The sequence below is a fragment of the Lacerta agilis genome, chromosome 1 (assembly GCF_009819535.1).
Source record: "Lacerta agilis isolate rLacAgi1 chromosome 1, rLacAgi1.pri, whole genome shotgun sequence".
Taxonomy (NCBI): Eukaryota; Metazoa; Chordata; class Lepidosauria; order Squamata; family Lacertidae; genus Lacerta; species Lacerta agilis.
In genome coordinates this window covers 51,073,764-51,089,781 of record NC_046312.1, presented here as the reverse complement: position 1 = coordinate 51,089,781, position 16,018 = coordinate 51,073,764, and the positions used below count along the sequence as shown (strand labels likewise).

General features: G+C 39.9%; 1 protein-coding gene across 1 annotated transcript in view; it reads left to right on the top strand.

The window, feature by feature from the left end:
• Positions 1-16,018, top strand: part of EXT2 (exostosin glycosyltransferase 2) — a 78,506-nt gene that overhangs the window by 41,837 nt on the left and 20,651 nt on the right. Inside the window, exon 9 of the mRNA XM_033149484.1 lies at positions 7,300-7,489. Coding sequence (XP_033005375.1) covers positions 7,300-7,489 — 190 coding nt within the window. The remainder of the gene's footprint in view (positions 1-7,299; positions 7,490-16,018) is intronic.

Sequence of the window (16,018 nt, the reverse complement as noted above, 5' to 3'; positions counted from 1 at the left end):
TTGCTGTTTCAGTGTTCTCAAAAGGGGTGTCATAAATTGTAGTTTGACCACCACTATTTTAATAATTGCCAGGAGACCTGCTGTATGCAGAGCAATAAATATACTTTCTCAGCAGACCTCCATTTTCTCTGTGAGTGACTGCTAGAGAGCAACCTTGCTGTGAGACAGGAAAAGAGACGCCCTACTAAATGAAATAACAGATAAATAGTTCAAAGAATGGCTTATGTGTAAGTTAGAGTAAGAGAGCAGCTAGTGTCGAGAATGGTATGGAGGTTCTACTGCTGAACCTAAGCAGCTCTTCTACTATAAGCCATCTTGGTGAAAGATTGCTTGGGACCAATATGTCAGTTGCTCTGAGCTCCTCAGGGAGAGCCAATTACACAAAGATGCTGCTGTCTAAATGATTGTTATACAAAAATTCACTTATCCAAACACTAGGAATTAGTACCAAAACCATGCTATACACGCTACAGATTCAGATACCCAAACAGCTGAACCTGTCATATATTATCCTACCTCATGTCAAATGTAACGTACCTAATGTGTTGTCTGTTCTAGTCTAAGCAGTTAAGTTATAATACCTTTTGAAAAACACTTCTGCTTTTCTCAAAGGACTGACCTTGAGAGGTTTTTTTTTTAAAAAAATGAAAAACACCCATGAGTTTTATTAGTGTCCAGTGGGTTTAGATGTCATGATGATGGATATCAATACTGTATTATTATATCGAGCCATCGTGTTAGTGGTCTGAGAAAAGCATTTTATATAAAAACTAAAGCTATGCCTGTTGCCATGAGTACTTTAACTTACCAAACATACTGTTTGGAAAAGATTTTACAGTGCATCAGCTGAATATCTTTCAGAAACATTTCCAGGTGAAATTTTATGGCATCTATCCTACAAAATGTAGGACAAGGTAATGACAAAGGCCTCTTAAGACCATACACTTTATAGCTATATGCAGCTTGATTGAAGGTTTTGGCACAGATGTAGCCCAAAAATGTTCGCTTAAAGAAAACTGTATTGAACCATTTTAGTTTCAGATCACTTGACACTTCAACATATCAGTTAAAATATTGGAAATGTTGAAGTGTTCCTGTAGCTGGACACTTACCTGCTTATTTGAGGAGAATATATTTCCTTTCACATGAGTAACTTGTCAGACCTGAGAGACACCTCAATAAACAGCTATTAAAATAGCACAAGGTTTTTCTTTTGGACTGACCAACAGATCCTTGTAGATTCTAGTCTGTTTGGACTAAGTAACAGGCGTAGTCATTGTATGAATTATGACTTACCTTTGGAGAAACTTACCCCTCAAATTAATTGAGTAAATACAAAAACTGTTAAAAAATGCACAGACACCATGGTGCTTAGATGTCAAGGCCATGCCAACATTTAGGTAGAAGCTAATTTTGTCGTTGCTAACAGCTACTAAGTTTCTGTTAGTGGTAAATGAAAAAATGTAGATTTGCTACCTATTACAGGTCGGTTTAACAAAACATGGAAACTCTCAGCCATGGAGAGATCTCAAACCAAATTACAGGGGCATGAAATCCAAACCCTATGGGTGACTTCTTTTTTAAGGCTCCCATTTCTTGTATGTGTAGACTCAGAAATAGCAATGCACAAAATACCATTGTTCAATTTTTATTTTGTCATGGATAAGGGTGGTAGAAAACTTGTTCTAGAATTGTAGGGTGTGGTGTTTTTTTTTACTGAACTTGGTCTTTCTGACCATTTATAGCCTGAAATGTAAATAAACTATAGTTTTTGCTTGGTTTATACACCTACTGCCGCCGCCACCAAAACTTCCACTGATCAGGTGTCGACGGAAGAGGAGTGGAGTGGAGGAGGATGTGACTAAATCCACCCCCCTTTTGCATTTTAAACTAGCTGATCATCAGGATTTTAGTTTTAAAGAGAAGTTACAAGCGCCTGCTTAGCTGCTGGGTTATTACAAAATGCTGGCTAAAAAGGGGGAAAACAAACAAGCAGTTGTTTGGCAAGTTTGAGTGCTAGTTTTAGCCTAGGTAAACTGGAGTGCTTTGCTTACTGAAGAAGTGACTGATGATATTCACTATGAAACTCAAATTCTGCATTAAGAGAAATTATGTTCAAGACATATTATGCAAATTAACACAGCATTAAGGGTTGGATCAAGACTTCCCCAGAAGAAGAACTTTGCTAACTAGACACAGCCTCAGTTGGAATAAAGGAGGCATTTTTCATTGGTTCCTCCTGCACCTCACTATGTCCCCTCAAAATCTGCTCTGGAAGGTTTGAGGACCCTACAGAATCATGTAAGAGGTTGGAGGGGTTGCAGAGGGGTTGCCACTCTCCTTTCCTCCAGTGGGAGCTGCCTCCTGGATCCAAATTCTTTCTGTAAATGGAAGGAGCTCTTCAGGTTTTGCCCTTTGACACGTTATGGATGGGAAGCATGGGGGAAATTTTGTCTCTATGCATTCAGTGGAAGTACATCCTGCTTACAGAACAAAATAAAATAAAGGTATTCCTTGTCAGGTAATTCATAATAGAAACTGCATTGAGGTTACAATAGATACTTCAAACAACACAGCCCCCCCCCAAAAAAACCCACCCTTTCTTGGAAAAATGGTATAAGTATAATTTTAGTATTTAAAAAGTGTTAGAAAGAACATTTTGATCAATGTATCCATTAAATCCTCCTTACGTCTTTCATAATAGTATTCTGTTATGGTTCAAATGGAATATAATTTCACAAAGTAATAAAATATGGCTGCTGAGAAGAAAATTGTGGGAGGCAATTGTGGCTGCTTTTGTTCATGAGAACAGTAAAAAAACCTTTTATTATCACCATGTTAGCGATCCAGCAACGGGGGAGTAATATTCAGCCTCATAGTGTGCATACCAGCATGTGGGTGAGACTGAAGGAGTGACTAACCAGGAAAGAGGATCTTCAAATTGTGTTGGCTAGCTCAACAAAAATGTCCTATCACCTCGAAAAGTTCAGGAAAGTGGCAACCAAAATGATCAAGGGGTTAGAGCAAGACACTATGAGGAAATACTACAACACTTGGGACTTTTTTAGTTTAGAGGTAAAGGCAACTAAGCATAGACATGATCGAGGTGTATAAAATCATGCATTGCATGAAGATAATGAGTGCTAGAACTCAGGGGCATTCAGTGAAGCTGGTCATTCAGGAGAGACAAAAGAAAGTCCTTCTTCGCGCAGCACGCAGTTAAACTATGGAATTTGCTCCCACAAGAGGCGATGATGGTCGCCAACCTGAACAGCTTTAAAAGAGGATTAGACAAATTCATGGAGGATCAGGCGATCAATAATGGCTCTTAGCTGTGTTGGAAGCAGTGTACCCCTGAATACCAGTTCCTGGGAATCACATGTGGGGAATCACAGTTGTGCTTAGATCCTGCTTGTAGGCAGATGGTCTTCATCTTCCTTCTGCACTCCAGTCTGTGCCAGCAAAGTGGCTCAGGAGCATTATTCTGTCTACTCCTTTTTGTTCTCTTTCTGTCTTGGGGATTTATTCCACTTGATTATTTATGCAACATATTTATATGTTGCCTTTGAAAATAAATTTAACATCACAATAGTGTTCTTTGACTTGGGTATTGCATTGTTGGCACATAACTTCTGTTGTATTTTTAATTGTTGTAATTGTGTTGGAGAGTACAGATGTTTTCAGAAACAAACACTATAAATGATTATATACTAATCATTGGGAAATCAGTCATTCTCACTTATTACTCATAAGATTAGCCCCCCCCCCCCTTTGTGAAGTTTTTCTCTTTCCATGTGGGGTGAGGTTCAGAGTCCTTCATATCTCAGGAGAAGTGAATTCCATCAGGATCATTTTTGGGGGGGGGGTAACTTTCTTCTTTCCTTATTGAGTCTTAAAATAGTTTTAATACTGCATGCAGTTAAGAAGAAAATTCACTTAGCCAAAGCAAAGGAAATAAATTCTCCAGTAGCAAATGGAAACTTAAAATATATTTTTTGCTAAATGGCAGTCTGACACAAACGAGTCGCTTCTTGTGGAGATGTTACTTTTAAAAAAATCACCAAAAGTTAGGCCAGTTTCCCAACCTCCCACTCAGGTTCTGGATTCCAGTGTCTTGGCTTCTTTTGCCGTCTGCGGAAAGGAGACCGCTGTCAAACAGCCAGGAATGCCAGACCAAGCAATGTGAGAGCCCTGTTGCATTGCAGAGTTGACACTTGCAACTGGATATGGCTTGTGCATAAAACTGATTAACGATAAATACCCTATCAGTCTTGGGTTAATTACTGTGGCTCCTGTAATGAATATTAGCTGGTTGAGCATTGGGAAGTCGGCTGCTGGGGGTTGGGGAGTGAGTTAAAATTGTCTGAGCCATGGCTGAGTGTCAGCACTTTGTCAAAGAAAGTGATGGATGATTACACCATCAGTACCAATTGTGGGGAGTGTGTGAGAGAGAGATCAGTTGGCGAGCTCCAATACAAGGCCTGGATGCACCTGAAACGAATGTTGACTGATGCGTTTTCTATTGTTGGGAAGAACCATCCTTATGTCACCATCAATTTCATGCCCTGCTTCCATAATAGGGATTTAATTAGGCTTCTGTTGAGTTAATTACCTGCATTGTTTGCCTTTCTCCAACAGAAGTTTGTAAGACTCAAGTAAATCATGGAGGTTTGAATTTGCCCAATTTCCTGCCGAAAGTGAGGTCAAGAGGTCCCAGACTGTAGACACACTTTTCAGGCAGGCAGCAGGGGGTTGGCTCTTAATGGTGCTTCAGCAATGCCTAAATGCCCTTTTGAAATGTTACTCTCAACTAAGGAAACTTGATTATTTTTGAGGTGGGGGCGTTCACTGTTGGATGTCAGAGTAGCAGAACATATTCTAGCTCAGCCATTCTTTACCAGTGTCTCAGTTACACAGTAGGCTCCTTTCAACAGTGGCACAGCTGCCTAGATGCTACATTTCTTTATCTAGACTTAGAAATGTGTTGGATGTTACTAGTACTATTACAAAAAGTAAAATGTTGCTTTTATGATATTGTTCATTTTGAAGGCAAACCTACTGGGATCAGTAGTAAATAGGGTCAGGCAATTTGCCTCATTTGCCATAGCCATGAATCAAAGCTGTAGTGCTGGAGCTCCAGCTATTGATTAGAGATTACTTAAAGGAAGCTTTTGATTGGTTTGTTTCATTTGTCATTTGTCTGCCCTGCCCATCATTTGTTCCTGTGCTGCATTTTTAGTCCAGTGGTACCTCTGTTTAAGAACAGCCCTGTTTACGAATGAGTCGGTTTACAAACTCTGCAAAACCGGAAGTAGTGCCCTGGTTTGCAAACTTTACCTCGGTCTAAGAACGGAATCTGAATGGTGGAAGGGCACTGGCGGAGGGAGGCCTCATTAAGGAAAGTGCGCCTCGGTTTAAGAACGGTTTCGGTTTAAGAACAGACTTCCAGAACGGATTAAGTTCGTAAACCGAGGTACCACTGTATATACATGTAATGATTAGCAGATGAACAGTGAAAGACAAGAGCCAAAGAACAACTTACATATGAGTAGGCACCCCGTCTTGTTTTAAGTGGCAAATAAGCTCCCCAACTTGCCATTGCAGGCATGAAGCTTGAAAGAATGCTAATTTTAATGTTTTGTCCAGACATTGTAAAAAATATTGTAGGAAACACCATACCTTTCCAGAGACAGAGGGAGAGAGAGAGACTAGTTTTTCTAGAAAAATGCATAACTTTTCCAATCATTTCCTGCTGGTATACCACTGCACCATTTTATACCCATTGTCATTCAAGCACCAGTAACCTCCTGACTGGACTACTCTAACATGCTGTACCCAGAGCTGTCCATTGACCTTGCTATGCTATTAAATGATTTAAAATTGTGCTGCCTGACAGTTTTCTGAGATGGCACTTATTACTCTGGTTTTATTTAATGTACAGTGACTCCCTAGTCATGGTACTGGTTACTACTATTTAAAAGTCCTAAATGCAGTGGAGGATGCTGTGATTGCTCCACATTTAAAAAAACAAAACACAACCACAAAAAACTTGGTGCCCAGGCAAAACTAGTGTATGGGAGGATCTAGCAAGACTCTATGGCAGAGAAGATCTAAATCACTTTCCCGTAGATGACTACATCACAGGAAGCCTTCCTCTCCAGCACTGTTCAAACTATTGCAGTGTTCTGTAGTGTTTCGTACTACAGCTCCCATCATCTTCCATCATGGGCCACGCTTACTGGGGCTGAAGGGAGTTGTAATCCAAAACTTCAGGACATGCACCCTTTCCAGCTGCCCCTGATGGTTGGGAGATTCCCTAGAGCACTATTCAATAACGTGTGAGCGGTTCTTGTTGGAAGTGAAAATTGAGAATATCCGTATGTGCAATAAAATTATTTAGCTGTATATCAGACTGTTGATCCTAGCCAATATGTTACAATGTCCTATGCAAGGGTGAAGTTAATGCCCTAGTTTTTCATAGGCCTAGATTCAAAACATTTTCCTGCTTTTTCCCATCTATACTCTTTTATGTTAGTCTTCGATTGTGTCACTGGGAAAAGAAAGGTATACTACAAAATGCATTCTGTTGGGACTCTACATTTTGGCTCTACTGTGCCTTATCTGCGTCTCTGCCAGCTAAATTGGCTTCCTTATGATGGTAAAATTAGTCTTTTAAAAGTATTTAGGGAACATTAGGTGGAGTAAATAATCTTTGCCTCTTTTCTTGTTTTTTAAAATGCTTGAAAGGTAGACTGTTTAAAACCATAGAACAAGCCTATTTTTGTTGAAGGTTGCTTTTTTATCCTTCTGTATTGAACCAAGAGTATGTTTTCCTTTTTATTTGTGCCCATTTTGTGTCAGGTTTATGAATTTGCCTCTCTTTACTTCATTTCCCCCCAGAAATTGTGGCACTAGGCTGGTTTTCTGTTTGTTGGCCTAGTCTGAATTCATATAAAGATTAAGCTTCCTTTTGGGAAGAGAGATGTGGGGAAGAAGCAGGCCAGGGTAGCTGAATCTTTTTGGTTTTCCAGTAATCTGTCTTTTATTTTCCGGTATCCCAGAACGTACTTGATAGTTTTTATTATGACTTGAACAAATGCATAGAACATGTTTATATTTAACCAATATTGGTGTTCTATCACAAAAAGAGGCTTTCAAAGACCAGTTTTCCCTCTAAAATGCTTAATGTGTTGGTGTGCTGATCTGATCCTAATGAGGGAAATTGCATTCAGTTGATTTATTCCTATTTTATTACTGAAAAGTGACCTTTGTTTAATCCTACTTTTTTCCTTTCTGCAGAAATGGAGCAGCGTAAGCAACCCACTATTTCTTCCACTGATCCCACCTCAGTCACAAGGCTTCACTGCTATTGTCCTGACCTACGATCGGGTTGAGAGCCTCTTTAGAGTCATCACTGAAGTCTCAAAGGTGCCCAGCCTTTCAAAGTTGTTAGTAGTTTGGAACAACCAGAACAAAGTTCCACCAGAAGGTAAGTTGTGGGGAACCAAGCTCCTCTTATCAGGTGACCCATTTTTCCTTTGCACCCTGCCTTGAAGTCGGGTCATGCTGAAAACAGAAGAGCTTCCTTCATAAGCATAGGGATGATCCAAGCCATGCCTGTGAAGGAACTCACTGGGGCTTGAAGTCACCTCTCAAACGCTGATTGGCAGTGACTTAAAGCCTCTCTTCCAACAGGGATCAATTGCTCTCCAGAGTTCCTGAGTGTTGCTGATTCTGGCAGGGCTTGCATCTGGCCTCTAAATTAAAAAAGGCACTGGATGCAAGCTCTGCTAGTCGTAGAACAATCAGGAGCACCACTTTTAAGGCTCCTGATTGTTCCTTAACAGCCACATCTTTACCTGCACCACAGCTGATGTCATATACAATGTTGGCTTGGAGGAAATTGCCTCATGAGCCAAATTAGGACCACTGCTGTGCCTAACTAGGTCTGTGGTACCAAGGTTTCACATACCTGGCTTAACAGCTTAAGCACAATATTCATTGGATGGATTTTGACCATACTATTGAGGAAGGAGAAGTATTTTTTGTGATTGTCCATCAGTTGTGGAACTCTGTTAAGAACGCTGTGAAAGTTGAAGCCTTCGAGAAATGTTGTGAATACTTTACTTCACTGTTTAATGGCTTTTAGTGCCCAGATTTTAAGTAGATGTGCAGTAATGTGAATTCCTAAATGTAATTTAATTTCAGTATAACCATCTTGAGAAAAAGCAGAATAGAAATTAAAATACAGTGGTTCAAGGCACAAGTATACTTGATTCTATAGCTCCACAAATTATTTCTCTTCCTTTGTCTCCTTTTAAACAAGTTATGCAACTTCCATGTTCAAATTTTCAAAATCACAAAGTAGATCACTTACTTGGCAAGTTGTGAAATATTACTATAAAAGGAAAATATGCACTTAAAATAAAATATTGGGTGCTGCTCTGTTCAGCTATTAAGTCAAAAGCAACCACAGACTGTTTGCCAATGGAAGTTTTCCTTCCCTGCCAGACCATACTCATGAAAATACTGACCAATTGTTTAAAAGCTAGGCTTCATCTCATGAATGACTCTGGTGTGCCAGTGCTTATTGCTTTTCCAAGCCCTATTTGTTACCTTCAGTTCTCACTTCATTGTACTCTTGTTCTTGTAAATAGAGCAAATCCTACCAAAATTTAACAGTGAACCTTTTCATGAACTTTAATATCAGTATATTTCAAATGTCCCATGAAATTACTGCTTAGACCATAGAATGTTGTATGCCATCTCAACCAAACTGCATGTTCATCTACCAGGGATGAGTAAATGTTAATTGACGGTTAGTGAATTTCACTTTCTTGCTTTGAGGTCATAGAATTATCAAGTGTATAATTGAAAATTGCATTTCTGCATGAAGCCTGATTTTCCTGAACTTCCCATTGTTTGAAATTCTCTACAATCTAAGAACACATTCTCAAATTCAGAATGTTTAACCCAAGGATGCCGGCCTCCAGGACACTGTCAGGCCATGCCCCCTCCCCAGCACTCTCTTTGAGTGCTTTTACCTGGCTGAATGTGCCCTTGAACTCTGTTAATGCCTCTTGCTTGCCTGTATGGAAGGAAGGTTGTGTGTGTGTGTGTGTGTGTAAAAACCTCTGGCTTTTGCATGGCTGAAATTTAGTCTACTGTATAAAGATAAGAGTTTCATCTGTTATTCTTCTCCCATATGCTTCTGGGCCTGATCACTTTTATCTCTGGCCACACATGCCACTGGCATGTTGCCCCTGGAAGGTCACCCATGAGGAACTGTGGCCCTCAGGTTGCCAGGTTCCCACAGCTAATTAAACCTGTGATCCTTTCTCAGTATACATTAAATTGTGAGAAGTGGGGTTACAGGGAACCAGGCAGAGGGCCTTCTCAGTAACCGTGCCCGCCCTGTGGAATGCCTTCCCAACAGATGTCAAGGAAATAAACAGCCACTTGTCTTTTAGAAGACATCTGAAGGCAGCCCTGTATAGGAAAGTTTTAAATGTTTGATGTTTTACACTGTCTGATGTTTTAATTTGTTGGGAGCCACCCAGAGTGGTTGGGGCAACCCAATCAGATAGGTGGCATATAAATTATTATTATTATTATTATTATTATAGAAATGTATGTTTCTTAATATCTGTTTTGAACATGAATTTATGTTCATTAAACTAAATAATAAAATGAACATGGAACAATATATATTCCAACGCTTCTTGACATATTGCCCTTTGGTATAATATGCATGTACCACATAACTTTGTCTGTGTGCAGAAAATGGAGGATGCCGTTTAAGAGGTTGAGGATGGGTAGGTATTGACCTCTAGTAGTAGTAGTAGATGCCACCAAACAGTGCTGGGTGGTGTATTAAATGAAACTATCACCTTAGAAATCCTCCCAAACTTGACATGCTTAGTGGTGTACAGGGGGCATACTGTGACCTGTTTGCTGAGTACTTAAAGGATAATTCCTTGTAGTTGCTTCAGCCTGAATGCTACAATTGTGCAGTGCAGTCTGGGAGCTGTTCAGAGCGCTGCGTAGTCCTGTTTTGTGGTACATGTTTTCATTGCTATGTCATGAGGACAAAGACAAGGTGATTAGAAGGGTCCAGCATTATGTACTAGCACCTCGTTCCTCTTGGCTTATTACATCTAACAGAAGGGGGTGACTGCCTGGGTCCACAAATGAAAGTGATTAATTACTCCATGCCTGGAGTGGTCCCAACTACCTTTAGAATAGGCAGTTACAAGGTCACGTCTAAAGAGAGTCTCCCTGAATTCTAAGTATTGCAACAAGTACTGGCTGGCTGTGAAAAATCCCCTCTTCACTAAAGTGCACAAGTGGCTGCTTGTCAGCTCCAAGCACTTTTGGAAGATTATTTGAATCCATTTTCACCTAAATCCCTGGTTGTGAACTGCTTTTACAGCACTTGAGTGCTGAGAGTACAGGTTATAATGGCCTACAACGAATAAACCCTGTAACCTATTGCGCTTGGTTATGGATCTCTAGGAAAGGCAGTCAAAGCTAAAGTGATCGCACCAGCTGTAACTTGCTGAGTAACCATGGATTGGATAAGCTGCCAAGCTAGGAGCAAGATGGAGTAACTTGCTGCCCACTCTTCCCTTCCACACTTGAGCGGGTGCCTTGAACTTGTTACACTCAAGTTTTCTTGGGGCAGGCAGCAGTGGTATCAACAAGGCGAAGAAGTCACTGACTGTCTACTGCTGTTCACCAGAACTTCTCAGAATCGTTGGTAAGCTTGGGATAAAGAAAAGGACATGGCATGTTGCACCCTTCTCCGCAGCCCAGACCAAGCTCCAACAATTGCTTTAGGAGTGGAGATTTCTTTAGGGGACCATCATCCTCCAGTGCTGTCTCCTTTTTGTTTGTTTCTTTCTAGCAACCAGACAAAAGATTAGTGAAGGAGTATGGGATCTGGATCCCTCCCTTTGTGTTTCTTGAGGAAGGGAAGTTGTGCGAGGGGAGTTGTGTGCATGTGTACACACACATTTGCATGTGCATGTATGTATACTAGAAGTAGGTGGGGGTTCATGTATTTGTGTATGTATATATACATACCAGAATTGTGTGTGTTACCCTAAGTTCACACACTGATTTCTGGGTGCCTGTTTCCACTTTCTGTTTATATAAATAAAAACATGCACTTTCATTCTAGTACTTTGAGCTGTTGTGCTTTTAGTGTGTCAAAGAGATAGAATACTAGAAATGATTTGAGGTAGAAAGGGGTTGATTATGTGAACGCTGATAGGTCAGTTGATTACTGGTCAGCTTTATCTGATGCATATAGTTCATAGATACTGAAATATTTTGCATTTGGGTGGAATATTTTTGTACCTTTGAATAAAAGAAGCCTATCTGAAGTTTGTTATAAAATGTATAAGTGTCCTGCCTCTTGAGAGCAGGACAATCATTGGGTTTCTTAAGCTCACATGTCTTCTTCCCATTTCTCCCCTGTGTGTGTACATGTTCGTTTATTTAATCCTGAGATTTGGATGAAGCCAAATTATTTGATAGCTAAATTGTCATGGCCAAGTAGTATTTCACTATTTTTAAACTTAAAACTCTGTTCATTGTAGCAGATCATTATATAACCCTTTTTCGTTGATATACTGTTGAAAATATATTAAGTTGTTGACATGAAAAATAATTGGCCCTGAAGGTCATAGGTTTGTTTCCTTACTGAGACTTAGTTATTTAGCTTTACTTTCTAATAGGTATGTATTTTAATAACTTTCTTATGTGACCGCCAGCTACCCCCTTCATCTATGTATTTTTAACACTTGGATAGGTTGTGGAATGTCCTGGTCTGCTGTCGAGGGGTTTAATTTAATTTGTTTTAATTCAAATGCATACAGTTCGTTCCACCTAGCTCTTTGGTAGGATAGCAGAACTTGGTTTCACTAAGTCTTTCATTCAGTCTGTCTATTACGGCTCCTAATCCTTGGACTTCAAAGCTTCTGCCATTTATAGCCTATTAAAGCCAGGAAGTTTCTGATGGATTAGGACAAGGAATGAGTTTGAAGTTAGTAATGCACACCGCTGTCAACGATAAGGTCTAGTTTATTACCCTACGGTAGTATCTGCACATTTATGGCTATTCTCTTTTAATTGGTGATAGTAAAGCTGGGACCATTAACCTGGTTGAGTATCAAATGCAGGATATCCTGGCCAGTGCTGTATAGGGAACACATTTCTGGCTTTGAGCAAAGTCAGGTACGTTTTCTGTTATTTGAACCAGTTGTATTTTTGATATACATTAATGGGAACTAGAAAGAGAACATCAAAGGTAATTTTTGCTCATGATGGGCGTACAGTAAATTCAGATTTGAAATTGGCTCTTAATATTGACTACTGCATCGGTGGATATAAAGGCAGTTAGCTTATCCATCTCTCCCCACAATTCCCCATTGATGGCCCCATAGTAACTGTATAAATTCATTTCTCTTTATGTATTACCAATTCTCAATTTGTAACTTGGTTGTATAATAAAGAATATTGTAAGCCTTTGCTACAGGCTTACAAAAATTAAAGGGAAATAAAATGAACTCATGCAAAGTTACAGGCAAGTTTGAAGCCCCCACCCTAGTATATTAATGACCACCTGACATTTCTGAAGTGTGCTTCTTCTGTTTTATTTTAAAATGAAACAATACTAACAAACATGTTACAAGATTGTAAATTGTGTAAAATGACAGGCATAATGTTGTGTGACATAGCTTGAAACTATTAATTGCACAAAATCTAGAACTTGTGCTATGCCACCTTGGTCCTTAGAAGCCCAGGGAACTATAATTGTAGTAAAATCCAGAAATTAACAAGCACAGGTTGTTTCCATTAACAAAGGTAGCAGTGCTAGACTCCCCAGCTCAAGAATTGGTTTCTGAATAATGAATCAGAAGGACCTTTCTGAGCTGTATTACCGGTAAGTTGTGTGCAGCTGCAACTTAAGGTCTACTGCATTCTTACAATTGAAAGATCTTTCCAATCTGGGTTCAGGCCTGGCTAAAGAACTGAGTCAGCCTTGGTTGCCCTGATGAGTGACCTTTGCAGAGTGCAGGGCAGGGGGAGAGTAACCTTACACCTGCTTCTTGATCTCTTCTTGGCATTTGATCCCTTCAACCGTGGTATCGTCTTGGACTGGCTTTAGGGAATGGGAATTGGGGGCACTGTATTACAGTGGCTCCAATCCTACCTTCAGGACCATGTCCAGAGTGTAGCATTGGGAGAGTGCCTTTCTGGCCCCTAATATCTACATGAAGCCATTGGGAAGTGGTTATTGGGAGTTTCAGGGCAAGGTGCTATCAGTATGCTGATGACATTCAGCTCTGTTTCTCCATAACATCTGAATCAAGAAGTGCACTGGATAAAGTGGTGAAATGGATGAGGGTTAGAAAAGCTGAGCTTGAATCATGGCAAGACAGAGGCACTGTGGATGATTAGCTCCATTGTCTGAGAAATTGGTCAGTTGCCTGCCTTGGATGGGGTTGCGCTCCCCTCTGAAGGAGCAGGTTCATAGTCTGGGTTGCTTCTGGATCTATCAGTAAGAGCTGTTCGACAGTGGAATTTGCTGCCAAGGAGTGTGGTGGAGTCTCCTTCTTTGGAGGTCTTTAAGCGGAGGCTTGACAGCCATCTGTCAGGAATGCTTTGATGGTGTTTCCTGCTTGGCAGGGGGTTGGACTGGATGGCCCTTGTGGTCTCTTCCAACTCTAGGATTCTATGATTCTATCTGTCACTGGATGCTCAGGTAGTCTCAGTAGCTATAAGTGCCTTTTACCAACTGTGGCTGGTTCAACCAGGAAAGCCTTGCCACTGTAGTTCATGCACTAGTTACTTCAAGACTAGATTATTGCAGTGCACTCTTATGTGGTGCTTCCTTCATAATTAATCTGGAAGCTGCAGTTAGTGCAGAATGCTGCAGCACAATTGCTGATGGGAGTGAGGCCTTGTCAGCATATACACCTGTGCTCAGAGATCTGCACTGGTTGCCAATTTGCTACTGGGCCAAGTTCAAGGTGTTAACATTAGTATATAAAGCCCATAACAAGTTGGGACCAGTTCACCTATGAAGTCGTCTTATGCCACATCTGCCCACTCGACCACTTCGATCAGCAGAATTGGCACTACTACAGGTGCCCCCCGTAACACCTGCTACAATTAAAAGAACTTGATCATTTAGTGTCGCAGTGTCCACACTTCGCAACAATTTTAATCTGTTTTAGTATTTTAACTTTTGTGTGTTTTAAAGTAGGGTTGTACATATTTCTTGATTTTACTGTTTTTTATCTTTTATGGGGTGTTTGTGTGTGTGTGTGTGTGTGTGTATATATATATATATATATATATATATAACACAACCCAATCAAATGTTGTATCAATTTTATTAAATAAACAAATAAAATAATAAATGAATCCAGAAGTGTCAGCTTACAAGTATCAAATCTTTCAGAAAACCATAAATGCTGCTGTTATGTGCCAAAGAAAGGAAGCACAGTGATTCTCCTTTACTTGCGAAGAAATATACAATAATATCAGAGCTTGAAAATCAAGCCGTAGATTTTTATTACTATAATAAAGCTAAAAGTGGCAGAGACATCTGTGGCCAGATGGTCTCCTCATACACTTTCAAATGAATGATGAAGTGTTTTTCGTTTTGCTTTTTTCAAATATTGGTAATTCCATGCTTAAATACCTTTGTTGGGAGATGAGCAAGTCACAATGGACAAATGTTCCAGAGGACATCTCTTCCTTATAGAGCTGGGTCTGAAGTTGATTGTATGATAGGTTCAGAGTATAAACATAACCAGCTTTTCTGGTATGTTGAGAAAGGCAGCCTCAGAACTAGAAGAGCTTCCTGGTGCTGGCTGCAGTAAAGGGGGCATGTATAATCTTTGCGATTACACTGTCACAGAAAATTGTAGCAACAATATGCATCATTGTACAGTCAAAACTCAGCTCCCGAATGCCGAAAACCCGGAAGTAAATGCTACAGTTTTCAAATGTTTTTCAGAAGCCAAATATCCGGCGTGGCTTCTGCTTGAGTGCAGGAAGCTCCTGCAACCAATCAGAAGCCGCGCCTCGATTGTCAAACATTTCAGAAGCAGAACGGGCTTCCGGAATGGATTACGTTTGACAGCTGAGGTTTGACTGTAACTGTTTTATCTGTTCTACTCATACAATTGTGAACTAACGGTGATCGTTTATAAGTTGCTCAAGTAGCGTGTGCTGTAGTTACAAGGTCTGTGAAATGTTGTTAAGGTAATTCATAACTCCTAATTGTATTGTTACATTTATGCAACTGTAACATACATTAATATAACAATATTTCTATTACGTTTAAGAAAACAATGGAATCAGAAAACACACTGTTTTCAAACTACATTGTAAAGGGAAACTCTCAATGAAGGCGTGGTGTTTTGGTTCTTTACTTGCAAATGGTGTCATGCTGAATACTTTCCACCAGGTATTGTATCTGTATGGCTTCCTTGGGCTTCTTTTGACACCAAAATCAGATTGAGGCAAGCAATTTCTCTCTCACCGGAGTAGTAAAGAGCCTTTGAGGGCTATTGGCTGCATGTATGTAAATAGATAGACATCATTAGCAGAGTGTTCAGTGTGTAAGGAGGATTGTCGGCTCAGCCAGAGGGCCAACAAATGCATATGACTTGCACATAGGATATTAATTTTAAAAAATAGACGGCTTGGAAGCTTTGCAGTGTTATAGGAGAAACTGATGTTTTTCACTTAGTCTGCATTTGCTAAAATAAATATTGTGGTCTAAATGTCTGCTGCTAGAAATATTTGTGTAGGCAGAAACATTATTATAATTCTCCCTTCTTATCCAATAACTTTTCATTAACATTTAACTCTAAACTGATGGTTTTTAAGCTCAAGAAAATTATGCAGAGTGGGTAAAAGTTACAATGTTAAGAGCTGATCTCGTTTCCACTGCTGTTGCCACACCATATTCTACAACTTGAAATCGCTGTCACCT